The 27,213-nt window shown below is 36.8% G+C and overlaps 2 protein-coding genes across 2 annotated transcripts in view; both read right to left on the bottom strand.

Moving 5' to 3' along the window:
* Positions 1 to 378: 378 nt before the first annotated feature.
* On the bottom strand, positions 379 to 18,824 carry LOC120539085 (asialoglycoprotein receptor 1-like). Its single transcript, XM_039768832.1, has 5 exons — positions 18,477 to 18,824; positions 16,931 to 17,274; positions 5,265 to 5,356; positions 1,514 to 1,623; positions 379 to 687 (listed from the first exon to the last, which is right to left on the bottom strand). The coding sequence occupies exons 2-4, from the start codon at positions 17,226 to 17,228 to the stop codon at positions 1,516 to 1,518; spliced, it is 498 nt and encodes a 165-aa protein (XP_039624766.1). The 5' UTR covers positions 17,229 to 17,274; positions 18,477 to 18,824; the 3' UTR covers positions 379 to 687; positions 1,514 to 1,515.
* A 343-nt stretch (positions 18,825 to 19,167) lies between these two features.
* LOC120538558 (secretory phospholipase A2 receptor-like) overlaps positions 19,168 to 27,213 on the bottom strand; it is a 48,453-nt gene continuing 40,407 nt past the window's right edge. Inside the window, exon 4 of the mRNA XM_039767953.1 lies at positions 19,168 to 19,550. Coding sequence (XP_039623887.1) covers positions 19,168 to 19,550 — 383 coding nt within the window. The remainder of the gene's footprint in view (positions 19,551 to 27,213) is intronic.

Here is a 27,213-nt window from a genome sequence, read left to right as displayed (position 1 = left end):
GTGGAAGATGATGTTGTCTTTCTCTCCATCTTCCAACCCTACATTAATGTAGCAACTTTTCTCACACAATACCTGGAAGTTTGAAAAACTATGAAAATAAATCTCCATCTGTTTGTGCCCAAACAACAAAAACTCTCTTGAAAGTCTCTGAAGTTACTGAAGCCTTATTGAAGTCTACTAAACAAGGAAACTTACCCTATGCAGCATTTAGAAATATGGTATGATGTGTCAATAATTGCCTGATTCTCTCAATGGAAATTGCTGTGTAGAAACTGTGGAGTGGAATACTGCTGTTAAAAATGTTTGAAGTGTGTACTGTGCATTTGTCTAAATGAACTTAAAACATGTTCAAGATAAATCTTTATGTTGAGCCTCACTTTATTTTGTACAATTGCACAAAGAAGCATAAGCATAAAAAGTGACATAGAGATACCCAAAACAACTATGAAAAAGACAGCTTCTTGTTTTCTACTCTTAAACTACTCCAGACTGAAAATTCATAATATTCTAAACAGCACATAAAAATCAAACATCTGAGTTTAACATTTTTTCTACAATTGTGTAAAGATTACTTCAATCACATATTCAGAAAGACCACAAGCTGTAGTTAAATATACGGTACTTAACACAAAATAATTGCCATCTACTTCAGAGAGAATGTCATTCTTTTATGGGAACCGCATGACCCTGTGAAGAGAATATAAAGACATGAGGACATCAAACACATATTTTTTTATTTTAAAACAGGTCTCTGTAGTTTTCATTTTAAACCTGTTTATCCAGTTTTCAACTTCAAGTACTCCAGGAGTCATATTAGCAAAAACTACAAAGCAATGAGATATCAGTGTGGTCCAGCCTCGATACACTCTCATACATACTGTAAGGTCATGATTAGATTAGATAAACTTTATTAATCTGAAGGGGAAATTTAGATGCATAAAGCAACAGAAACATAAAAAACAAGGATACAGACTCCTAGGAAAAATAATATAATCAATCAATCAATAAATAAATACATAATGTATACTGCGCAAAAACTGCAAAATTAACTTAAAATTGCAAAATAAATTTAAATGGTATCAGCATTTAGTTTGGGGCATCTGGAGGAAGTACTGAAATGTCTGATAGCAGTGTGGTGGAATGAGCCTGTGACTAAATGTGCTCCAAGAAAGCACATTCTGGAGTAGATGAAGGGGATTTTTCATGATTGCATTCAATTTTGCTACCATACACAAATACAATACATAAACAAGTTTGACTTCAAACCCAAACCAAAAGAAGGTTATTGCATTGTATCATCTGCATCAAAACACTTTCTTATATATCATTTAAGTTCCATATGTGTTAGATTGCTGTAAGATGTTTAGATATTGAGCACACAGTGCAGACATATAGTGTATAACAGAATGTACAAACCTGCAGTGGTGCTCATACAGTATGGTATGATGTTTGAATTAGACAAAGAATTCACTGTGATACCATTGGATTGTAATAATAATGGCTTCCTTCTCACCTTTATGTTGCTCCCTTATTCTTTTCTTTTGTAAAAATCACACCTTGGTTACTCTTCACCCAAGAAATATTGTTGTTCATTAGAGCTTGTTGGGGAATATATTTCTTTAACTAAAGAAGAAATGAATTATAATGTTAACAGCTTTCAATGTTCCAGGAGACACTGCTAGAAGGACTGCAAATACACACAGTTTGGTTTTTAAACTAAAATCATTTCTGCACACAATGTTCTTCTACATCTATACTAATAAAAGGCAAAGCCCTTACTGACTGACTGACTGACTGACTTACTCACTCACTCACTCACTCACTCACTGACTCATCACTAATTCTCCAACTTCCTGTGCAAGGAGAAGGCTGAAATTTGGCAGGCTCATTCCTTACAGCTTACTTACAAAAGTTAGGCAGGTTTCATTTCGAAATTCTATGCGTAATGGTCATAACTGGAACCTACTTTCGACCATATATACGCCTGCCCATATAAGGTAAATATTCGCGGGTGAAGGACTGTGCTTATTCAAACGAAGATGAGATGGTCTAGTGTTTGGCACAAACTCAGCGAAAGTGCGAGAGAAACTTTTAAGTGCCGGGTCTTAGCTAACTTTAAAAAAAGCCGTGGAGATCGCACGATCACACATGAGAGCGGCTCACGTGAACTGACTGTGAACGCAGTAAATAGGGAACAAGGAAGAGCTCCAAAAAGTGCTGAACAAAAAACACATTACACATAAGTGCAGCTACTGCGGAAACAAAGCACAGTGTAAACCGTAAGTTTAAATTAAGTTTCTAGACACGCTGCCGCTGGCGTTTGTCATGCCTACGATGAATACGATATTCACGAGATACAAGTATAATGAGAAGAGACGAGGTATAAATGAGACTTTGGATCACATTGTAACAGAGTTAAAATTGCTGTAACGGAGTTAAACTTGCGGGTGAAGGACTGTGCTTATGCAAATGAATAGGAAAGCAAGGTGTAAAGCTTAACTTTAAATTAAGTTCATAGACACGCTGCCGCTTGCGTTTGTCATGCCTAAGACGAATACGATATTCACAAGATACAAGCTTACTGAGAGGACCCAGGGTATAAATGAGACTTTTCATCACTTTGTAACTGAGTTAAAATTGCTGGTGAAGGACTGTGCTTATGCAAATGAAGATGAGATGGTCAGGGATAGAATAGTGTTTAGCACAAACTCAGCAAAAGTGCGAGAGAAACTTTTAAGTGCCTGGTCTGAGCTAACATTAAATAATTGCTGGTGAAGGACTGTGCTTATGCAAACGAATAGGAAAACAAGGTGTAAAGCTTAACTTTAAATTAAGTTCATAGACATGCTGCCACTGGCATTTGTCATGCCTAAGACGATTTCGATATTCGCGAGATACAAGTTTACTGAGAGGATGCAGGACATAAACGAGACTTTTGATCACTTTGTAACTGAGTTAAAATTGCTGGTGAAGGACTGTGCTTATGCAAATGAAGATTAGATGGTCAGAGATAGAATAGTGTTTGGCACAAACTCAGCAAAAGTGCTTTAGAAACTTTTAAGTGCCGGGTTTGAACTAACATTAAATAATTGCTGGTGAAGGACTGTGCTTATGCAAATGAATAGAAAGCAAATGTTACATTATTTTTAAAATGTTTCCCTTTCTTTTTCATAACTTGTTTAACATACTTCTCCGCTGCGAAGCGCAGGTGTTTTGCTAGTATGTTAATATACAGACAAGGCTAAAATGAAAACAGATTTAAAAATCTTAATATGAAAATGATAGGTACCGGATGCAGGCATTCTGTGCTGAGGAAAAAAATAAACTTTTTTTTTCATAAAGTAATAATTTGAAATTTATTAATTACACTCTTCATGTCCTCATTTTCTATATGTAATTCAGATCATTTTTGAAAAAAATTGAACCCAATTCAAATATGTTTAATAATTTCAGACATATCTGAAAATGATCTTTTCTTTTTGAAGTATTTGAAAACTATGTGCTGCTCAGCTTTAATCTGCCTTTACACACTGCAATATACCTGATAAATTTAATTTGGGGTTTCACACTGATCACAGTACAGAGATGGCACTAACTTGTGTTGCAAATTATATTATTATATCATCTGGTATTGGAAATGCTACACTTATTATGCTTTTGGAGTGAAGCACAGTCATTGGCAGCTTTAACAACTCAACCTGTTACCTACAATAGGCTTGAGAAGTACTTTAAGCAACAGCAAAACTTGTTAATAATTAGTGTGACTAATACTGACAAGTTAATTCATGCATTCATTTTTAGTAAAATGGATGACTGCAATGCAGAGGTGGCCTTAGGGTTGTACGGGGCCTTGGGCTAACCAACCCCATGCGGGGCCGGTTTCGTCAAATGCTGTTACCAGTATATGTGGACTGTTTAAACTTGAGCGTGAATTTAATAAAAAATAATGTTAACATACACTGGATTTTCTCATTACAGTATTCAGCTAAATTTTTGCAAGATAACATGCGGACTTTATCAAAATATAATGATACAATCTATTAAAAAAGTGCAATTCATAATTCATGACAATACCATGACAGTGCAAAATGTGATGCGGTGTCATGCGGAAATTAGCAGGGCCTCTTCTAGAAAAGTACCCAAATTGCAAGTATCCTCTGAATCTCGATATGCAGGATGTCATAGTCATAATTCACATTGATGTCATCTCAGCTGATTATCATTAGCGATACATGTTTATGGCCTACAAATAAATTGTGAGTGTCAGTGTTCCGACAGGAAGTGTGAAATTCACATAGAGGTATCATCATGAAATCTCTTCCCAATTTCCAGGTACAGAGACGAAAATCCACTTTTCTTGCCTTCTGATTGGAAAAGTCATTGATGACATCTTCATAGTCTAATCTGGATACAATTTATTTTTCTATAGATAGGATTGCCAGACCTCAAAGCCTGTCTTGAGATATGGGTGATCTCAGATATTTTTTTTTATGAACTTAAGCTTATGAATGGATTATACAGGTGACCCTTTTCGTGCAATGAAGGTGGACTATGGGATGTTTTCAAAGACGTACATGTACGGCATTTGATCTTGAATAGTGATTTTAAAAGGGTTCCTCTTAGAAGCATCGCAAATACATATATATATGTATGTATATATATACTGGTGAATATAACTTGTCATATCCGCTCAAACGGAACACGTGGACCTCAAAAGTGGGGCCCCCTTAGGTGTGGGACCTGAAGCGGTCGCCCCACTTGCCACCCCCAAATGCCGCAGGTGCTGCAATTTTATTTACAGACTATTTAAATAAAACTTGACATCTTGTTTATTTTTCATTCATTCATCCACTGTAGCCCTGTTTAGAGGACTGAACAGAAAATAGTGCTGAACAATTGTTTTACCTTGTGCACATCCCCTAAATATTTTTTTCTCTCTCCTTCTCTTAGTTTCATGCACATTTCTAGTGTTGATCTTAGTTTCATTAAGAATTTTGATCATGTTTTAGAAAGGTTCTGGATAAGGAAAATTCCAACTCCATTAATTTGTTTTCAGCCCATGTTTTCAAGTACATACTGTAGGTACTTCTACTTTTCTGCTAAAAATGGCACATAACCAATTGACAAAAAAAAAATCAAACAAACATTTTTATAACTTCTTTGAAGTAGAAAGAGGCCAGAGTAACTAAAAAGTGGCAAAAGGAGATGTTTCATTTTTTAAGTATTTTTAACAGCACAGTAGTAGATGAAAAAGATTTACTAACCTCATTTAAGATGGCATCGCTGAAAATGTGGACATCTGCATTGATCTGACTTTCAAAATTGATTCTCAGAAACATCTTTTTTGTTTCTTTTCCTAACAGACACATAATAATATCCATTATTAGAAGGTCTGACATCAATGGCATGTTATACAGATAATGCAAAAAGTAGTGTGTTTCTGCTATTAGTTCAATATTTAATACAATGTATAACAATTGAGTATGCTAGACACTGTTCTGGATGCACCAATATTTGAATTACATAATATTTGGGTGTCTTGCAAATATGGAGCACACAACGCAAAATGTGTAAAATTATGTATCTTTTGGACTCTTAAGCATCACTCATGTACCTGCATGTCACAACTTTATACAAGAAATACTAATTTTTTAATTAGCACAAGTCATATTTTTATAAATCTCTTTCAGTGTAAATTCTTTTACTTTACCACAATATAAGTAACTGCAAAGATCAGATTTGTCCACTTTGGAAAATCTGGCAAAGCATCTAAAATTTATATGCAGAACTACTGTAATGCTATAGTTTTATTATAAAATGTATGAAAGTTCAAATGTCATTACCATACTATAACACTCAAAGGTCGAACGAGTACTAAAAAATTCTACCAAAGTAGAAACATTATTACTTAGTCAAAAATTTACCATATTAAACTGAGCTGTAAACTACTCTCAAATAAAATTAAAATCCAGACTCTGAAAAAAAAATGCACAAGTAAAACTACAATTTACTCATTTAGAAAAAAACTAAATTAGTAAATATTTATACTGTGTTTTGGAAAGCATAGCAGAACATAGATAATACAAACATTTGTATTCATCAACATTCATATTAGTTATACACATACATGTGCACAAATACAACATTGTACAGTATATGGCAGTTAAATTTGAACTGTAATTATTATTGTATACTCCTAGTAAATGTAAGGTCATCAATTAATCAAAATCATCACTAATATTAATTATTAATGAAATACAAATCATCATATAAGAAAGCAAAGAAAGAAAAAGAAAAAGCTTATTCTTTGGCAAATAAAATGCAGTAGCAGACACAAGAAACATAAACGGTGCTGACACCCACAAGACAAAAGGCTTTTGAACCATGTTCACATTAGCCAAGTACAGTCTGCATAGCTCCCACATTTAGAAACACATTTTAAAAACTTCAATTCTTCTTGTGCCATACTCTCTTGAATATACAGTGCATCCGGAAAGTATTCACAGCGCACCACTTTTTCCACATTTTTTATGTTACAGCCTTATTCCAAAATGGATTAAATTCATTTTTTTCCTCAGAATTCTATGCATTACACACCATAATTATGTGAAAAAGGTTTACTTGAGGTTTTTGCAAATTTATTAAAAATAAAAAACTGAGAAATCACATGTACATAAGTATTCACAGCCTTTGCTCAATACTTTGTCAATGCACCTTTGGCAGCAATTGCAGCCTCAAGTCTTTTTGAATATGATGCCACAAGCTTGGCACATCTATCCTTGGCCAGTTTCACCCATTCCTCTTTGCAGCACCTCTCTAGCTTCATCAGGTTGGAAGCGTCGGTGCACAGCCATTTTAAGATCTCTCCAGAGATGTTCAATTGGATTCAAGTCTGGGCTCTGGCTGGGCCACTCAAGGACATTCACAGAGTTGTCCTGAAGCCACTCCTTTGATATCTTGGCTGTGTGCTTAGGGTCGTTGTCCTGCTGAAAGATGAACCGTCACCCCAGTCCGAGGTCAAAAGCGCACTGGAGCAGGTTTTCATCCAAGATGTCTCTGTACATTGCTGCAGTCATCTTTCCCATTATCCCGACTAGTCTCCCAGTTCCTGCTGCTGAAAAACATCCCCACAGCATGATGCTACTACCACCATGCTTCCCTGTAGGGATGGTATTGTCCTGGTGATGAGTGGTGCCTGGTTTCCTCCAAACGTGACGCCTGGCACTCACACCAAAGAGTTCAATCTTTGTCTCATCAGACCAGAGAATTTTGTTTCTCATGGTCTGAAAGTCCTTCAGGTGCCTTTTGGCCAGGCGGGCTGCCATGCGCCTTTTACTAAGGAGTGGCTTCTGTCTGGCCACTCTACCATACAGGCCTGATTGGTGGATTACTGCAGAGATGGTTGTCCTTCTGGAAGGTTCTCCTCTCTCCACAGAGGACCCCTGGATCTCTGACAGAGTGACCATCGAGTTCTTGGTCACCTCCCTGACTAAGGCCCTTCTCCACCGATCGCTCATTTTAGATGGCCAGCCAGCTCTAGGAAGAGTCCTGGTGGTTTCGAACTTCTTCAGCTTATGGATGATGGAGGCCACTGTGCTCATTGGGACCTTCAAAGCAGCAGAAATTTTTCTGTAACCTTCCCCAGATTTGTGCCTCAAGACAATCCTGTCTCAGTGGTCTACAGACAATTCCTTTGACTTCATGCTTGGTTTGTGCTCTGACATGAACTGTCAACTGTGGGACCTTCTTTAGACAGGTGTGTGCCTTTCCAAATCATGTCCAGCCAACTGAATTTACCACAGGTGGACTCCAATTAAGCTGCAGAAACATCTCAAGGATGATCAGGGGAAACAGGATGCACCTGAGCTCAATTTTGAGCTTCATGGCAAAGGCTGTGAATACTTATTTATATGTGATTTCTCAGTTTTTTTATTTTTAATAAATTTGCAAAAAACCTCAAGTAAACTTTTGTCACGTTGTCATTATGGGGTGTTGTGTGTAGAATTTTGAGAAAAAAAAAATGTAATTCATTTTGGAATAAGGCTGTAACATAACAAAAATGTGAAAAAAGTAATGCGCTGTGAATACTTTCCGGATGCCCTGTATGAAGGTGTTGATAAAGAAAAAGTAATAGGTAGAACAGGGATTTTTCCAACAAAAAAGATTATTAATCACTGTTGTACTTACAGTACTTAAGAGTGTACAATTACTGCATATTTTGTCAGTGTTTACTTGAAATATGTGCATAGATGTATAAATTACTGTGCCATCTGCTGGTTAAGTGTGGTGTCAATATGAAATTATTCATAAAAGAACACAGCTGTCCTCTGCGTTTCCACTTCATAGGAGCCCATGAGCAGAACAGGCAGGTGGTGTCCACTTACCATCACAACTGTTAGTGGGGAGCTTTTTGCTGAAGTCGGGGGAACTAATTCATTGGTCATAAGTTAAGGCCAAAAACTTTTCAAACACCCATATTCTTATACAAAGTTAGTATATATTTGTACATCTCGTAAAGTTTGCCAATCCTATCAATGTTTTGTATACTAATAAAATGTTTGCACATTCAGAAATTAATATATGAAATAAATGCACCTCATCTGTGCATTATGCACTGAAGGAAAAAAATAGTTTTTACGATAATGCTGCCTGCTAACATAGGTTATCCTTTTGGCCCACTGGGCACTGCTATGATGCAAAAATATGTGACTATCAAAAGGTTTACTTTAGTACCTTTTAGTATCAGCTATGATTATAATCATTTACATATACAGTACTGTACTATTTTAAAGACTCTGCTAGTTTAACAAACCAACTCACTTCCATGTTTTTTCTTAAGTTTGAGCATTTATTCTTATATGCAGATAACTTTAGAAGTTTTGGGAAGCAGAGCTTATGCTGCTGTATTATCATGGAAAATGCTTTCTTTTCATACTGACTCTAAACTTCAGAAGGTTTGTTACATGGGAGCATATACACCAAACTATAATATTATATCACACTTTCACCTGGAGAAACCACAAGGAAAACAGAAATGAAGGCAAACTGTTCATTTGTTCAATGAAATTTAAATGTAAGATCATTAGCTGAAGCAGAGACAGAAATACTACATGAAGTATACCACCTGGACTTAAATAACTTGCAGTAGTTTTAAGATGGTCTTACACTCCAAGTGGTGCAATTCTTCATTGCAGAGCCTCTCTAGAGGCACACAGCAACTTATGTCATCCTCAGATGTAAAGGACAATCACCCTTTCAGTAGGTTATCTGTTATTTTATGTCTTCAATCTATTAGGCATACCCATCCTAAGAGTGCTGAGTGATGACTACTTTTTATTCTTTAAAAACACTCAGTAAATAATGAATATTCTGAATCAAACCTTTTGTCAGACTTTAAATCAATTAATTCTTAAACCTTAACTTAATCAAATAAGAATGATGAGAGTGAGTAATCAGAACAAGAGAGAAGAACAAATTGTAGGGATAAGATATTTGGTGGTCAAAACCCAAGAAACAACCCTGACGCTAGAACCTGCTTGAGTTAAAGCTCAGTAGTACTAAAGACAATGAGAAATTTTTGCAAGGGATGACTGACAGTGAGAACATCATCTTATTTAAAAATCACATCCTGTCATGTCACAGGTGCAACTGTCAAGTTCATATGATCTGTAAGACAGATCACATAAATAATGACAAGACAATTATCAAAAATGTACTTTCTCATTTTCATTTCAGCATTAAATGCAAAACTATTTACAGAGTTGAATTCTATATGTATAAAACCCCAAAATAATTCACACAGAAATGTATAAATACTATAAACATATTTTGCTTGGATATTTCGGTTCTAAAAGAATTCCTGACATTTGACTTTGGCATGTTAAAAAGGTTACACAAATTGTTAATTTACTAATCCTTTTCTTAAAAGAAAGTCATTTTATTGTCCATTGCAATCATAACAGCAGCAATGTATGTTATCCATATCCCTCAGATTTTGCTGGGTTTCTTTTTTACAATAATATAATTATTGCAGGTACATTTAACACTCCTAGCATTATTGCAAACATTTTTAATGTATTACTTAATTAATTTATTTGGCTTAATTATTGTGGGCTAGTAATTTAAGGTGACCTGGTATAATGGCATTAGTACTACTGTTAATATTCCTTACTATTAAAATAATCTTAATGCGACTAGTAAATGAGAATTAAACAACTAAGCTTTTTTAAACAATCAAATGAAACATGAAATTCCTTTTTCATGGATTTATACTACTAACACTTTCCTTTAAATTCCATTGTCCTCCTTCTACTTTTGCAATATTCACGATGTACTGTGTTCAGCAACTTCCCCAGTTAACCAATACAGTGCACCCCACCATCAATCACCAAATTGAGGGAACCTCAATTACATATCTCACAATAAAGAAAATTCATAAAACTGTTTTAGATTTTAATAATAAACTTATAGCTTTCCCACCCAAGAAATAATCATTTACTACCCAAGAACACCTTGCCTAACGTAATACTTATATGAATTTATTAAAGAAAGGAAAAATAAAACAACATTTTAAAACTAAAAAGATACAAATTCAAAAATAATCATAAATTTCAATGCACAAATTGTTAAATAATAAAAGAATACAAAATAACAAACTACTGTACAAATTAACAAAAGGGTAATCAAAAATTCCCGAAAATGTCTACTAAACCCAGAGGAAAATCTTAAAAACAAGACCCAAAAGTCTAAAGCAGAGTTCCAAAATGAAAATATGAAAAGACCTAAAAACTTTCAAAAAGGAACAGGAGGAAAGTTGAAAAGGGGGCTCAAGGGCCCAGCTAAGCTAGCTAATGCCATGTCAAAGATTAGTGAAAATCAACTGAATTTTTAAAAATGTACTATACATGCATGTTTTGATGTCTTGTTGGATTTTTCTTGGATTTGTTGAGACAAATGTGTTCTGAAATTTTTCAAGTAAGAAAGACAGACGTTCTGTGGTAAGGCAGTTATATCCACCAATTAGGGTGCTGGAGAATGGCAACATGTTGTATGTTGATTAGCACGTGGACGTAAGATTACATTGTACTGTGTTTACATGCCACTATTGATCCTACAAGCAATGCAAATAATCCAATAAACAGGTTAAAATCAAGATTTCAAACACAGTCAGAATCAAGTTCATTAAAAGCTGTGAGCCTCATTGTGTCCTTCTTCAGTCTTGTCTGTTCTGCACATCCATGGTTCTGCTCAGCTGATGCCACTAAATGCACTCAACACACTTTGGTCCATGTTCCTACAGTACATGAGTACAATACATTAATACATTAGTACAATCTAATGTATTTCATAATTGTGTTATGCAAATGATCCTGGCTTTAGATACTAAATGCTCTCCATTATTAACTCAGTCTAGCACAGTGATCTTTGCTGATCAAATGTTGGGCTCCTTCAGATTTTGTTGTAATAAATAACATCCATCTTGGAAACATTAGAATGGTCTTCTAAACTATTATTGAAAGAGAAGTTTCCACAATAGAGAGAATGAGTTACAGTAGCATGTGCATGGTGGTAAAACAGGGAGAGGAAGAGGCTGTTTATAGCCATTTTCTCAACAGTCATATACTTGATTACCTTTCATAATTATTAAACACATTTTGTTCCAGTCCTGGGGCCTCATGTATAATGTAATGTGTAGACTTCACACTAAAACATGACGTACGGACAAAACTGGAAAAGTGCATATGCATAAAAAAATCAAGATACATAAAACTGTGCACATGGCAAGTTCCACGCACTTCCACTTTATAAATCTCAATGAATGTGAAATTTTAATGCACATGTTAACTCCTACAGCCCCACCCGATATTTGAATATGCAAATCAATATAAAAGTCCCTTTCATTTAGTGTTTTGTTAAAAGATAATGGTAAAAGTGTGTATAAAAAAGAAAACATTCAGTGAATGCAAAGTGGAGGCAAGGAAAAAAATACTGTTTGTTGGTTTAAGTAGTGGTATAAGCATCAAAAGGAAGCTGATCAAGTGATACAGAGTGGCAGAGACACTCAAAAGTTGAAGTTCAGAGAATTGCACAGTTCCCAAAATAAAAAAGTAGTTAGATATCAAAGTGGATAGGAAAGTCACAGCCCACCATCTATTTATTCTGTTTCAGACACTATTACAAACGCTGACCCCCATGCCAAGGACATGAATCCATGTGGTGATGGTGCTACTTTGCACAGCACATCTTCGGGCACTGGCTGCTCACACACCCCTGCCACTGGAAACTGCTGGGCGACCATGTGGCCGTGTACTGACAGACGCTGTTCAGGAGTCACAAAATACAGTAGTAGATGCTGTAAGAGATGTGGCCAATTAACTAAGGAATATAAGAGCTGTACTATGTGATATTGATCACAAATTAAATGAATTAGCTAAAAAATAAATGCTACATCTGATTACCTGCTTTTACATTTTGGTAATTACATTTAAATGAATTTGTAACGCTGTCTGATTTGGCTGATCATTTAGTGAGTCAGGGTCAGGTTCATCATACCTCATCTCTTCAGGTACGGGCAAGTCATGATTGTGTACCACATTATTAAGCACGCTGCATACTTGCACAATGCAACACACTTTGTATGCACTATAGAGCAGCACATTAATAGAGTGGAAATGCTTTCTATTTCATAAGCAAATTTATTCTCTGAAGGTGTCTTTATAGTGTAGCTTTGACGCTATTTACAGGCTCTTTGAGGTGACTTGTTATCGTTAAAATGACAAAAACTCCTTTTAAAAGTGTGTACAAATGGAGCTTAATTCACTATGCCCTACATATTCATCTCACAGCTGGCATCTTAACCCTTAAACCACTGGAACCAGCTATAGTTGTTTCCCAATGCAATTTGTCAGCATACTGGAGCCAAGTATATTCGGCAACATACATTTTTTGAACTCCGCAACTGAATGTAGTCATTTTCCAGTGCAATTTGAATTAAGGCCAAAAAGTTCTATCTTGGTCTCATCAGACCAGAGCATCTTATTTCTCACCATCTCAGAGTCCTTCAGGTGTCTTTTGAGACCAAGATAGAACTTTTTGGCCTTAATTCTAAGCGGTATGTGTGGAAACAACCAGGCACTGCTCATCATTTGTCCAATACAGTCCCCACAGTGAAGCATGGTGGTGGCAGCATCATGCTGTGGGAGTGTTTTTCAGCTGCAGGGACAGGACGACTGGTTGCAATTGAAGGAAAGATGAATGCGGCCAAGTACAGGGATATCCTGGACAAAAACCTTCTCCAGAGTGCTAAGGACCTCAGACTGGGCCGAAGGTTTATCTTCCAACAAGACAATGACCCTAAGCACACAGCTAAAATAATGAAGGAGTGGCTTCACAACAACTCTGTGACTGTTCTTGAATGGCCCAGCCAGAGCCCTGACTTAAACCCAATTGAGCATCTCTGGAGAGACCTAAAAATGGCTGTCCTCCAACGTTTACCATCCAACCTGACAGAACTGGAGAGGATCTCCAAGGAGGAATGGCAGAGGATCCCCAAATCCAGGTGTGAAAAACTTGTTGCATCTTTCCCAAGAAGACTCATGGCTGTATTAGCTCAAAAGGGTGCTTCTACTAAATACTGAGCAAAGGGTCTGAATACTTAGGACCATGTGATATTTCAGTTTTTCTTTTTTAATAAATCTGCAGCAATTTCAAAAATTATTTTTTTTGTCTGTTAATATGGGGTGCTGTGTGTACATTAATGAGGGAAAAAAATAATTTAAATGATTTTAGCAAATGGCTGCAATATAACAAAGAGTGAAAAATTAAAGGGGGTCTGAATACTTTCCGTACCCACTGTACATCGATATCTTTTTTTTTTTTTAAAGTTAAGAGTCAATCATAACCTCATTTATTTGGACTTCAAAACATCCACATAGCCAAAGGGTGACCCTACAAAGACCTGAGGCATAAGGTGGCATGGCTCTAACTAACTTTCAGTTTTATTAGTGGGTGGCAAATATACAAGCTACCATAGATACTCGCGTATTAGTCGACCTCGCAGATAAGTCAAGTGTATTTTTAAGCCGAAAATTACGAAATTTGTTATGACCCGCATATAAGTCAAGGGTAAAACCTGGGTTTTTTCATGGCCCGTTGTCTTAATAAGTATGGTCTTCTCACCAATACCTGCTACATTTCGATTCCCCGGCATATCAAATGTCATTGGCATTTCATCCATGTTACAAATGTTACTGAGATCAAAGTCATGCCTTTGTCTTTGCTTGATAATAAATTTATGAAAGGAACTGGCCTTTTCTTTTAGATCTTTTTCAGCTTCTGCGCAACTTTTGTTCACTGACGAAGGCATAGCCCATATCTGTTCATAAACCGCGTACACCAGCCAGCCGATGCTTGAAATTCCAACAAAGGCTTATGTGGTGTTATGGGTCCACAGCTCTCTTTGCAAAGGCCATTTTAGTTTTTAAAGAAATAATCACCGCGCTCGCGACTGAGCGAGCCGCAGGGCGATCTGCGGTGTGGGCGTTTCTCACCTAGTGCACAGGTGAGGGACTGCCCACATCCGTGATTGTTCCTGTGGCTAATGTGCTGCAGCTGCTATGTCCTCTCTGCATATAAAGAGAAGCGCGAGTCAGTTAGAGAGAAAGGAAAAACTGAGTAAAAAGAAAAAAACAAGGAAGAGAAAGAAAGACAGGAGAGAGAGAGAGAGAGAGACACGGTGCAAGTGGGCGAGCAAGCGAACGAGGGCTCGCAGGCAGCTATGTGGAAGCCAAAATGGAGTAAAAAAAAAAAACAAGGAAGACAAAGAAAGATGGTGGAGGCTGGAGGAAGCAGGAGAGACAGAGACGGTGCGAGTGGGCGAACGAGCGCTCGCAGGCAACTGTGTGGAAGCCTGGGTGTTAGGCCGGGCTTTTAAAGGATTGTTTTTCTATTTTATTGATTTTTAAACCTCCACGTTTGCTTTATGGATTATTTATTTAATGAAGAGTTCTTCTGAATCACTGCACTGTTTACTTTGAACACTGATTTTGATTGACTGTTTTAAATAATAGCACTGTGCACTGTGCCATTACCCAAATTCTGTGGAAAATTGTGTTGCCCCGTGGATAAGTCTACCCTGTTTTTTTGAATGAATTTTAAGGCATAGATTTTTCGACTTATACGCGAGTATCTACGGTATAAAAACCTGGACATTGGCACAAGCAGATGAACATATACAGACTTGGTCCGCAATAGAAATAAAATCCTGCAGTACTTCTTTAAATTCCCTGATTTGTACCCCAATAAATGCTACTTATCATCAACATACTAACAACCCCACTGTGCCTCATTCACTCAATATAGAACCAAATGTAGGATGTACTTCAGGATAGAGTACCTTTTATCAGTGGCACCTCTGCACAAAAACTATATTTTTTTACCCTCTCAAACGAACGCAGTTTTTAATGTCTGGAAAACATTCTGGATTAAATCATTTAGAGATCTGTAAATAGGCAACGTCTTTGCATCCTACAAACAATTACACTCCAAATGTAACTTTCCAGCAACACATTTCTTTCACTACTTCCTAATTAGAAACTTTGCTAAACAAAACCTGCCCAATGTTCCTCTACTCCCATCTACTTCTATTGCAGAAAAAATAATGATCAGTCTTGAGGACTCAGACAGCAATGTATAATGTGTAATATATAAAAATACTTTAAAGTCCATCCCTTTCAAATATCCTTGAGTACAGGGGAAAAAGGATATCATACTCAACATTTCAGAAAAGGAGTGGAAGGCAGCAATGCACAGAATTCACTCGAGCTCCATATGCACAAAACATACAATTATTCAAGTGGAATAATCCTAACTCACCTCGTTTAGGTCAGTGGGTAACTGATATTATATAATATTTGAAATTGGAAAAAATCTAATTCTCACTTAGAGGATCTGTGCAGAACTTTTTTTTAAAACCAGGCAGGATCTAATCAATAACATTTTAGAATAAGCATTTAAATTGAGGAAGTGGATTCTCTTCCCTTCTTTATTTTTTTAAATTAATTAATTTATTTACTTATTTTTCTTACTATTAAAGTTTTATTCTATTGGCATAGCTCTCTTTCTCCTGGATGGGGGTTGATTTGATTTGAGCCAAGTTTTGTAAAATTTGACTTGCTTGTATGGAATTTTATTTACTTTTAATAGATTCAATAAAATGTTTTTAAAAAAGTGTATACACATGGTCTGAAGCAGCAATGAAAATGTGCGTGGTTTTAGGCAAAGTTTAGCTTTTATACATCTCAAAGTGAGCTTGGAAACGGGTGTACACAATATTTTTGTGTGTAGGCACCATTTATGTATAAGGCCATAAGTCTTCCTTAGCATTTATATTGTAGCATCTATAGAAACACACTGACATTACAAGCTTGCTTAGATTTAAGTAGCAAACTTCCAAGGGTAAATAAAAGTGAATAACAGTTAGATAAAATAGATAATCTGCCATGTTTAAAGTTTAAATATTCTCTTTTTCTGATAGAGGTATGCTGCAAATATGGCTGATTAATAAAATCATACGCAAATAAATACAAATCAATATCAAACAAAAAGTGGTCCAGCATTTTATAAATTATACCCCCAAACTAGTACATAAATGAAATTATTTTGAAGCCATTACATCTTAATCAATGTAATATCAGTGTTTCACTGGTAAGTGCACATTTATATTAGTATATTAAAAATCAATACCTGCATATAATGTGATACACAGAATTCCTTGCTGGAGAAGTGGCAAGAAAAGTTGTTGTTTAACTGCTTACTACTATTTAATGTTCTTCAGTTTATTTCTATTTATTACATTTATTTTGTGCTTTTCCACTGTCTCTTATTGTTTAGCAAAAGTTAAAGCAGTAAAAAAGATTCAAGAGAGCCTTACTTTTACCGCAGAAGAATGGATTGGGCTGTGTGCAGTCATACTCTTTCCATTTTCCACCCTGTGTACCACCTACACAGAGTTCCTGTCCTTTCCAGCAGTACCCATACCAATAAGTGCTGGGGGTTTTAAATGTTGATGTCCCTCCATCAGACCATTTCCAAGGGTTGTTGAACAAGCCGATCCAGAATGGACTGCCCTGTGCCTTCTTCATTATCTCATGATTTTTACTTTCATTCCTTATACTGACCAGGTCAGTGTAGTTCACTCGGCAGTAGTTCTGAGCACTGTACCAGTTCATTCTTTCATTGATCCAGACATACCTCTAACACTTGTGTTGCTAGTTTCTGTAAAATAAACTCTGAATTAGCAAGTGATGTTTGAAAGTCATGAAATGTTAATTATTTTAATGATTAAGTCACTGTATATCTTATCAGAATTTCATTATCAGAAAGCAGTTCTGTCTTTCAAATTTTGTTTCTTATAAGCTATCTTTAGGCCTAAATGAATCTGTGCAATTTACAAGTACCAAATGGCTGCCACAGAGTTTGATGGTCATTATGTATTTCATGATAAAAGAGATATGCAGATACAAATTTGAAAAAGAAAAACAATATATACAGTATGGTTAAATTTAATTTAAAAAGTAATGACACAGTTCTTAATGTGATATAAATGATGAATGTGGCCTTTCCATAAAAATCCCATAATAAGAAATGAATTATCACACAATAGAAGTACTCTAATTAATAAAAAAATCCCTATAGGAACAATTAAAATAGCATGTGAGCAATCTCAATATTTGGAAACAATACTTATAAATACTATGCAGGCCCTTTCAAATCAGCATTCAAACTGCTATGGTGCAGTTTCACATTCATTCATTTGCTCATTTCCCAATCTCAGTAATTTGTGCTGTCTGAGCTTATCCCAGCAGCATTAGATGCAAGTGCAGCAGCTCTTCCTGGACTGGATGCCAGTTCACTGCTAGGTGTACATCAACACTCACAGTAACTTAGAGGTGCAAATTAGAGATGTGTTTCTAAAAATGTGGTAGGAAACCAAAGTATCTTAAAGACCCTGCACAGGCACAAGGAGAAAGAGTAAACTTCAGACAGATGGTGTCTGTGCAAGTATCTGAGCCTGCCATTCTGATGACCGTGCTAGAAATGACTACTGCAAAAGTCAGAAAAATACACCATTTCATTAAATGTGTTTTCAGATGAAATTGTGTGCCTGTGGGCTAAAACTTACCACAAAAATAAAAACCATGGCAGCATGATCAGGCAATGAAATTTATGAATTGCTTTGGATGTTAACATCCTACTGAGCAAGTTTTAAATATTTCATTTAGCTTTTGTATGAACATCAGTGTGACAGCTCAAATATAATGCAATTGTATAATCATGGCTGTAGGTCTTTATCGTGTAACAAGTTTAACAAATGCAAGTAGCATGCCATCCATTGACCCTCTTTTACTAGACTACTTTCTGATTAGAGTCCTGGTTCTCAAGTCCAAAAACTTCCACACTATACAAGACATACTTACCCTTGTAGCACATGAAAGGGATTTGGTCAGAACAAATGGAATCTGCCCATGAGCCATCTGGTTGAACCCGAGCACAGTAACGGGTTGGATTCCAATTTTTGTAGGTCAGCTGGTCTCCATCGGACCATTGCCAAGTGTCATTTCCATGTCGCAGCCCAATCCATCCCTGTCTTTGTCCTAAGATTTGTAACAGCTGGTCATTCACAGTTTGATTCTCAATAGTGACCAGGTCTGTGTAGTGTGATCTGCAGTAGCTCTGGGCGTCATACCAGCTCATCCAATTTGATATGTTGTGATATGTTGTGTTGCAAGAGAGAGGCCCACAGGTTCCTTAAAACAAGTACACATGTGAATATTACATTTTGTATCCTTTTTTAACATACAGTATTAAGTATTTCAGTTATGTATAAAAAGAATTAACAAAAATGGACAACACTGTGTTCATGCAGATATGCATTTTCAATATTGTTTTTAATTCCAATAAAAAAAATAAATGAGTTAAAAAGGAGTTTAAAAGTACCTAAAATTTTACAGTGCTTGTTTTCTCTTTAATTTTACAACTGCTATTCCTTTAAAATAATGTAATGTTTCATTACTTTAGCAAAGATAAAACAATTCAGAATGTTTTGTGTTTTGTGTGAAATCCATTTATTTATGCTTTGCCAAAGCTTAACCTCTGTTCACCTTATTTTTATGCGTAATAATCTACTGGTAATGACAACATTAAGACTGCCTTACTGTTAATGCAGAAAAAGAACCACAGAGTGCTGCAGGGATAGGCAGACCACTTTCCAAATGAAGTAATAAACCCACATTGTTCACTTTTATCATGTCCTTGGCAGTTTTGATCCCAGTTTTGAAAGGTTAAATTTCGTCCATCAGACCATTTCCATTGATTGTTGAACAGGCCAATCCAGAAGTTGAACCCCTGTGCTGTCTTCATTATTTTTTGGTTTTCACTCTCATCCCTTATACTGACCAGGTCTGTGTAATTCACCTGACAGTAGTTCTGAGCGCTGCTCCAGCTCATACTCTCATTTATCCAGAAATAACTCCTATTCATATTCTTGGTGTCTGTTAATACAATAAAAGAAACACTGACATTCATACTATATGTAAGTCAGACTGGTAGTATATATTCAACATGAACATATAAACATTATTTTATATTCATTAATTTATTCTTAAGGCAGATATATAAACATTAAAAAATCAGTTTGAAGTTTAGGTGCTCAAATTATATCTAGTTTTAAATGTCTCAGTCTAGTAGCTGATTTAATTTAATTATTATTCTACAGCTCTTAAGAGTAATTTTGTTTCAATAAAACAGTTGTGAACTAAAAACATATTTTTTCAAATGCTGACTTATTTTTTTAAATACGTGCATAATTAGTTTCCAAATTAAATTACATTCCTTGATGTGTCCAAGCTGACAAATTCTAATGACTTAACCTTGAATTCTTTGTCACCTACAACAGTTTTTGTCTCAGTTCTTCAGCTTTCTGTTATCTGCTCATTTTCTCTGCTCTCACCTTCACATTTATAAATGTACTTGAACCATCATCAATCATGTCATAAGGCTGATACTTCTAATCCTGTACAAAAACCTCCACAAATGCAGAATTAAGAAAAAAAATATTAAAATTAGATGGTCAAACAAAAGATGTAACACTTTTACAGCAATTAAAATATACTGAAAACTTCAATAGAAATGAAATTTCTGGCATTTCTGAATGCAAAAACCAACTCATCTTTCTCATGACATTTGTACTTTTAATATTTAAAACTTCAGACGTGACCAGCAGTTGGCTTTGTGCTGTAGGAACCACATTACACAAACTATTCTATGAAATTTCAGTAATTATTTACCGCTCTGATGCTGACCTTTCTGATCATAGGTCATTATGATAGCAATTGATGAGAAGAATTCATAATTAACTCCGGAATTATGGTATTTGAGGGTTCCTCTAGAATGCCTCTTCTCTTGCACAGTTTGGCTCAAAAACTAAGACAGAGACACACACTCATCATTGAGATATCAATGTTTTAGGTGTCACTAGACCCTAATACATATCGATCCATCGAAAACCAGAGATTGGAATTTTAGCTTGTCCCACATAAATGATAAATTATAGTGGGGGAGAACGCAAAGCAATAAAGGGAGCACATTCCCAGACAGCAATGTAAGTGTAGAGTCTGGAAAGGGGTGTCATGTTCTCACCAAAAACAGGCCTTTTGAATTTGCAACCTGCCTGACTTCACTCACTATAAAGCACAAGCTAATTGTTTGACTGCTTGTTTGACTGCTTCCACATTATGAATCCATTTCCACAACGTGAAATGGTCACGTTCTCCCCATATCTTCGTGGGCTTTATGCCTCACCTCCCGAAGGCTTGCAGGTGAAGTAAACAGAGGGTCCAATGGCAAACTCCCATGATGGATTAGCATCACAGACAGGGCTGATTGCCCACAGAGGTTCATTAAATGCTGCTAGGGATAACTCCGATCTCTAAGTTAGATCACAAACACGGAACAGCGAGGCGGCAATTGAACCAACGACCAAATTTAGCCTGTATATAGGGAGAAGGGTCGCTGTTAAAAGTAACTTGATCGTTCCTCCTTTCTGGCACGTGTACTATAGTAACAAACATCAATTGTTTCTTCCTCGATAGCAAATGTCTTTTGCATCCAATGACATATATTTGACAGTTTGTTCATGCCTGAGAATTGTACTCTTAATTTTCTGAAGCAAGTATAACTTTCAGAAGCGCAAGCGTAACTGACAGCTGTGAAATGTAAATTTGACAAATTATTACAAGTTATTCTTACTCCATAGCACATCCACTGTCCACATTACCACGGAAGAGACGCAGTTGACCCAATATATCACGGATCAATCCATAGCATCTTATTGGTAGACATTTCATTGAATATATACCACCAACACAGAAGAGGCAGAATTCGACACATACCTATGCAGTGTGCTGTTCAAAAACTGGTCAGTCTGGAAAGAAAATCCCAAAGAAACACGCTATTATTGTTCCGACTGTTGACGATGGATTGTGTCTTTCACTGTGCTTTATGAATTACCACACAAAGGACTCACTTTGAGATTATATACTGTTTTTACATCATTAGTACTATTATTATTACCGTTATTATTATTTTTAATGACACAAACTGCCCCAGCTCTTCTGAGCAGTGTCTTCTCCCACAGGCATGTAGCTCTTCACAAACACCAGAGCAAGTTCAACTAGAATAAAGCTAACATCCAACGAGAAGAAATAACTGGCAGTGAGAAGTTGAAGTTGATCAGTCTTCTAGTGAAGTTCAGGTGAACGTGCAAAACACTGAAGCTACTGCAGAAACAGAGAAGAAAAACGCGGCGCTAAATGTAAGTTTCATCTGTTCTCTGCCTGTTGAGGACAAATTTATATGTTATGTGTCCCACAGCATATACAGTACAGGTTTTTCCGGCTGACAATGTAGACAGCATCACCTGCCGAAACTGTTTATTCAATTAGAGTTGGTTGAGAAAACACACAAATTGGAGGACTGCATTAGGAACCAGATAGCGATTAGACAAAATTGGATCAACTCTGTTTGTTCAGACAATTTGGTTATTTCTGATTGGACTTTAGTCTCTCCAGGTCCCACTGTAGTCAGTGCGCAGCCAAAATCAGCAGTTCCAATTCAGCCACAGGGCGAGTAGGTAACAGTAAGACAGGAGTCAAAGAACCAAAAATTTAGTTGCTCGGCATCCAGGTCACAAATTCAGTCCCAGAACAGATTCTCAGCACTCTGCAGTGCACCTGTGGATCCTGAGAACAACGAACCGCTCAAATTGGCAAATTGGAATTAGAATTTCAAACTATGTTAAACCAGCAGTTAATGTTAAATGGCTCCCAGTGGCGAAGATTTTTCACATACAGGCCCAATTGGATTGTATTGCTGATGATGAAGTATCTACCATATAGAACAGTTAACATCAAATGTAAACATGGAAAACAATCTAGATCAACTAACATGACATTATAATGTGACCTTGAGAAATGCTCTGGATGCAGTGCAGGAATCTATTAGCCAGTGAAAATGCTGTGAAGAAGCTGTCTGTTGTAATGATTCTGTCTTTGTCAAGTCTGATTGCGGGACATTGTATCTTTGATTGCCGGTACAACAAATAATTCTGAGCAAGCATCAACCACAGTACCAATTGTGGTCATTGCTGCACTTGTAAAAACAATTCAGAGATGGAGAGGCAAGTTTGTTGTACCACTTGAATGTCATTGAGAGAATAAAACTGAGTAATAAAAAAAGTGCTAAATTCTACAAGTAGCCAGAATTTACACAGGGTGTTATAGACTCAAATCAAATGTATGTTTTTATAGTAGTAATGATAATAATAATAGCACCTCACTACTCAAAACGCGGAGAGCTAGGACTCAAACCGACAACCTTTTGGTTATAAGGCAGCAGTTCTTACCTCTACACCATCCAAGAATAAGTATTAGCTTTCTGTCGACTGACATTTGAGCTTGGGTTTGTAACCCATTGACAGCAACATGTAAATTGAACAATTTTTTTTTACTTTGGTTATATTATTGAATAAAAGCGCACATGTTTATTTGATATTTGGACTAAAGTCTTCACACATTATACACTTCACATCATTATTAGTATAACATGGAAAAAGTTTCTGCTTTAGGTATGTGTTCAGCATTTCTTGCCTCGCAATTCCTTTCATCCTGCACTTATCCAGATATTTGTAGACACTGACCACACATGAAATGCCTGTGTTCCAATAACAATGTACTGTATTATTTACCCAATGCAACTCCAGGCACACAGATAAGGAGGCAGATAAGGGGGTGCAACTGATAGGAGGCTGCTCGCTGCTTGTGCTTTAATATGGCCTTCTCATAACTTCATTTTAGTTTAATCCTGATGCTCTGTATATTCAATTAATTATCATATCTATTCACGGTGGCTCTTAAATCTGTACTGACCCCTACTGTCTCTTCTGTTTCTTTTCCTGGTTTTCTGTGGTGGCGACCTGCGCCACCACCACCTAATCAAAGCACCTTGATGTTCCTAGCTTGATGGATTAAAAGCCAGAAGTCTACATGACCATCATCATCAAGTCCTTCCATGAGAACACTAAATACAAAGAGGACTGTTCATTTATGTTAGGTAGAATGCACAGAGGAGGCTGGACGGTCTCACGGTCTGGAACCCCTGCAGATTTTTTTTTTCTCCAGCCGTCTGGAGTTTTTTTTTTTTTTTTTTCTGTCCTCCCTGGCCATCGGACCATACTCTTATTCTATGTTAATTAGTGTTATCTTATTTTAATTCTTACTTTGTCTTTTTTGTCTCTTTTCTTCATCATGTAAAGCACTTTGAGCTACATTATTTGTATGAAAATGTGCTATATAAATAAATGTTGTTGTTGTTGTGCTGATCGACACATAGACACTGATGGAGAGGTGCGAAGGAAGGCAGCCCAGGATTGTGAGATTTTTCGTAGAATTCCTGAAGCCTACAAAAAACACTTGTAATCCCAGCCCACCTTCAAACCTTTCATACCTCTTCATTCAGCATTTTTTGTTTTGTAAATATGTTGATCAGCACAAGGAGCAAGCAGCCTTTTGTCCCATCCCCCAAACGCTGCAGGAAGGGCAAAAAACTATAAACATATATATACATATACATATACATCCACATATATATACAATATATATACATATATATATGCATACATATGTATATATATGCGTGTGTATATATATATATATATATATATATATATATATATATATATATATATATATATATATATATATATATATATATATACACACACACATATATACATATATATGCATATACATATCTACATATATATACACATATATATATATACATATCTACATATATACAGTATATATATATTAGGGGTGGGACTCAATTAAAAAAGTTAATCTAATTAATTAGAGGCTTTGTAATTAATTAATATTGATTAATCGCATGTAATCACACAAGTAAATTTGCCCCAAAGCACAAATGTTATTTTTAATTTAAAAGGGTTTTAGAGGGCGACAGAATCAAATAATAGACATGGACATGAATATTGTAAACTGAAGCTCTTTAAATTTCTGAAAAACAAAATGCATTTAAACTGCATTTCAGTTCAAAACAGAAACAAAAATATCATCCCTGGCTAAAATTGGGCAGAATTAAAAATAAAGTGGTATTCTAAGTACTTTAAGTATGTGTTCAGAATGGTATTGTCTTTAAATAATAATAAGAAAAATTTCAAAAGAAAGTGCAGTTTTTCTTCTTAAAAAAATAAGGCAGAAACATAAAAGATAATTTGATCAGCTTCACCTTTAAACTCTTGAGTAACCTTAGCCAAAACTATTTTGTACATTAGGCTAAAACAGTGTGATCATTGAACATTTTGTAATTAGATGTTATTAAAATTACTAACGGTCACGGAAGTCCAATGATCCCCAGTAAGAGCCACAAAGTCAGCTTTCTGTAATGCATCTAATTTTGCTTGCTTTTCAGTGTCATAAAGCTGTTAAATTTTACTTGAAATCGTCTCTTGGCACAGCAGTTGAAAAGTTGGATCACCTGTTGCACATTTTCTAACCCCCTATCTTCCACCACTGTTAGTGGTCTACAGTCCAAAGCAATCCATTTTCCGAGAGAATTTGTAAGTTTGACCGATGTTGACTTACTAATTTCGGTCCTGAAGCCAGTCATTTTATCAGGCTTGGGCTGCCGACACCTTTTGTTGGTACTCGAACTCGTACTGCTAGTGCTAACAGCATGCACAGTTTCTGTGTTCGCTGTAACATGTTTTTCATTTAAATGGTACTGTAAAGTTGAAGTGCTTCAGCGGTAAGCAAACTCCTTTTTGCACAGTTTGCACAAAACCACGCTTTTATCAAGGCTTCCGTCGGTTAGTCTTTTGAAATGAAATTTTCCTCCTATCAGTCCTAGCAACGCGCTTTCTTCAGACTCTTGCATTTTTGTAGCTCTGATGTGTGCATCAATGTAATCGATGTACCAGGAAATCATGCATTGACAAAGGTTCCCCTTTGCTTGGAATGCAAAGTGTGATTTAATGCGTTATTTTTTAACGCGTTATGGAGCACATGCATCGAAGCTTCTCAGTTGTGCTTGTGCTAAGAAAAGGAAACATTTTAAAAATAACGTAACATGATTGTAAATGTAACCTTTTGTAGAGTCTGTCCCTGAGACTTATTAATTGTCATCGCGAAGCAGAGCCCTACTGGAAACTGGAGGCATTTGAATTGAAATGGGTGATCAGAGAGTATAATGGGAAAACGAGGAATACAAATTCTTTCCCCTGAGCAACCGCCAGTAAAAATAGTTGCCTCAATTAGGTTCTTTTGCAGACACGTGACCTGAAGTCTCATGCCGTTACAAAGTCTCAGTGGCTGTAAGGTTTTTAGTAACATTATTGATGTCCCAACCCTCAAAATTAGATTATGCTCAGTAGTGCCTGGAGGATTCAGAGTGTGGAGAAACTCTAGAGACAGAGTGTGTATTATCACTCCCCCACCCGCCCTAACTGTCAATCCCCCCCACAAACACAGTCTCTCGGAATTTGCATAAACACAGCCCTTCACCAGCAATTTTAACTTAGTTACAAAGTGATCAAAACTTTTGTTTATACCCTGTGTCCTCTCATTAAACTTGTATCCCGCGAATATTCGTATTAGTCGTGGGCATGACAAACGCCAGCCGCAGCCTGTCTATGAACTTAATTTAAACTTTAGGTTTAAACCATGCTTTGTTTCCAAAGTAGCTGCACTCATGAATATGAATATGCTTGTATGCGTCACTGTGCATGACAAACGGCAGCAGGTACCTCTTATTGTTTCACTGCCTTTTCAATTGTATAATGCATGTTTTCTTCAGCGCTCTTTGGAGATTCTCCTTGTTTTCTACGTACTGCGTTGACAGTCACTTCACGTGATTACATGGGAGGCGTCATGATGTGACATGCAACTCCGCCCCCCACGGCCATCGAGTTGCAGTCCATTACAGTATATGGAGAAAAATAGGTTCCAGTTTTGACCATTACGCGTAGAATTTTGAAATGAAACCTGCCCAACTTTTGTAAGTAAGCTGTAAGGAATGAGCCTGTCAAATTTCAGCCTCCTACCTACACGGGAAGTAGTGATGAGTGAGTGAGTGAGTAAGTGAGTGAGGGCTTTGCCTTTTATTAGTATATATATATATATATATATATATATATATATATATACTGTGGCACCCGGCCAGGGCGGGAGACCGGCCAGGACGCCCAGGAGGACCAGAGGAGGGCTTGTACCTCCTCCAGACCCTGAAGGGGCATCCGTCCTGGTTCGCTGGTGGCCTCGGGTAGAGGGCATGGAAGCCCAGCCCTGTAGGGGCCCGTGGTCACCGCCAGGCGGCGCCCCACTTCCAGACCATCATCTGCCACATCCGGCCGAGGCAGGAGCCCTGCCGGGACACCCAGGAGGACCGGAGGAGGGCCTGTACCTCCACCAGACCACGAGGGGTGTCCGCCCTGGTTATGTTGGTGGCCTCGGGTAAGGGGCATGGAAGCCCAGCCCTGTAGGGGCCTGTGGCCACCGCCAGGCGGCGCCCCGCTGCCTGAACAGCCCTGGAGCCCAGGTGCGCAGCCGGCACTTCCGCCACACAAGGGCGTGTCTGCGGAGG

The sequence above is a fragment of the Polypterus senegalus genome, chromosome 11, assembly GCF_016835505.1.
Source record: "Polypterus senegalus isolate Bchr_013 chromosome 11, ASM1683550v1, whole genome shotgun sequence".
NCBI classification, from domain to species: domain Eukaryota; kingdom Metazoa; phylum Chordata; class Cladistia; order Polypteriformes; family Polypteridae; genus Polypterus; species Polypterus senegalus.
Note: the sequence above shows the minus strand (reverse complement) of the source record. Positions and strands in the feature narration are given on the sequence as shown.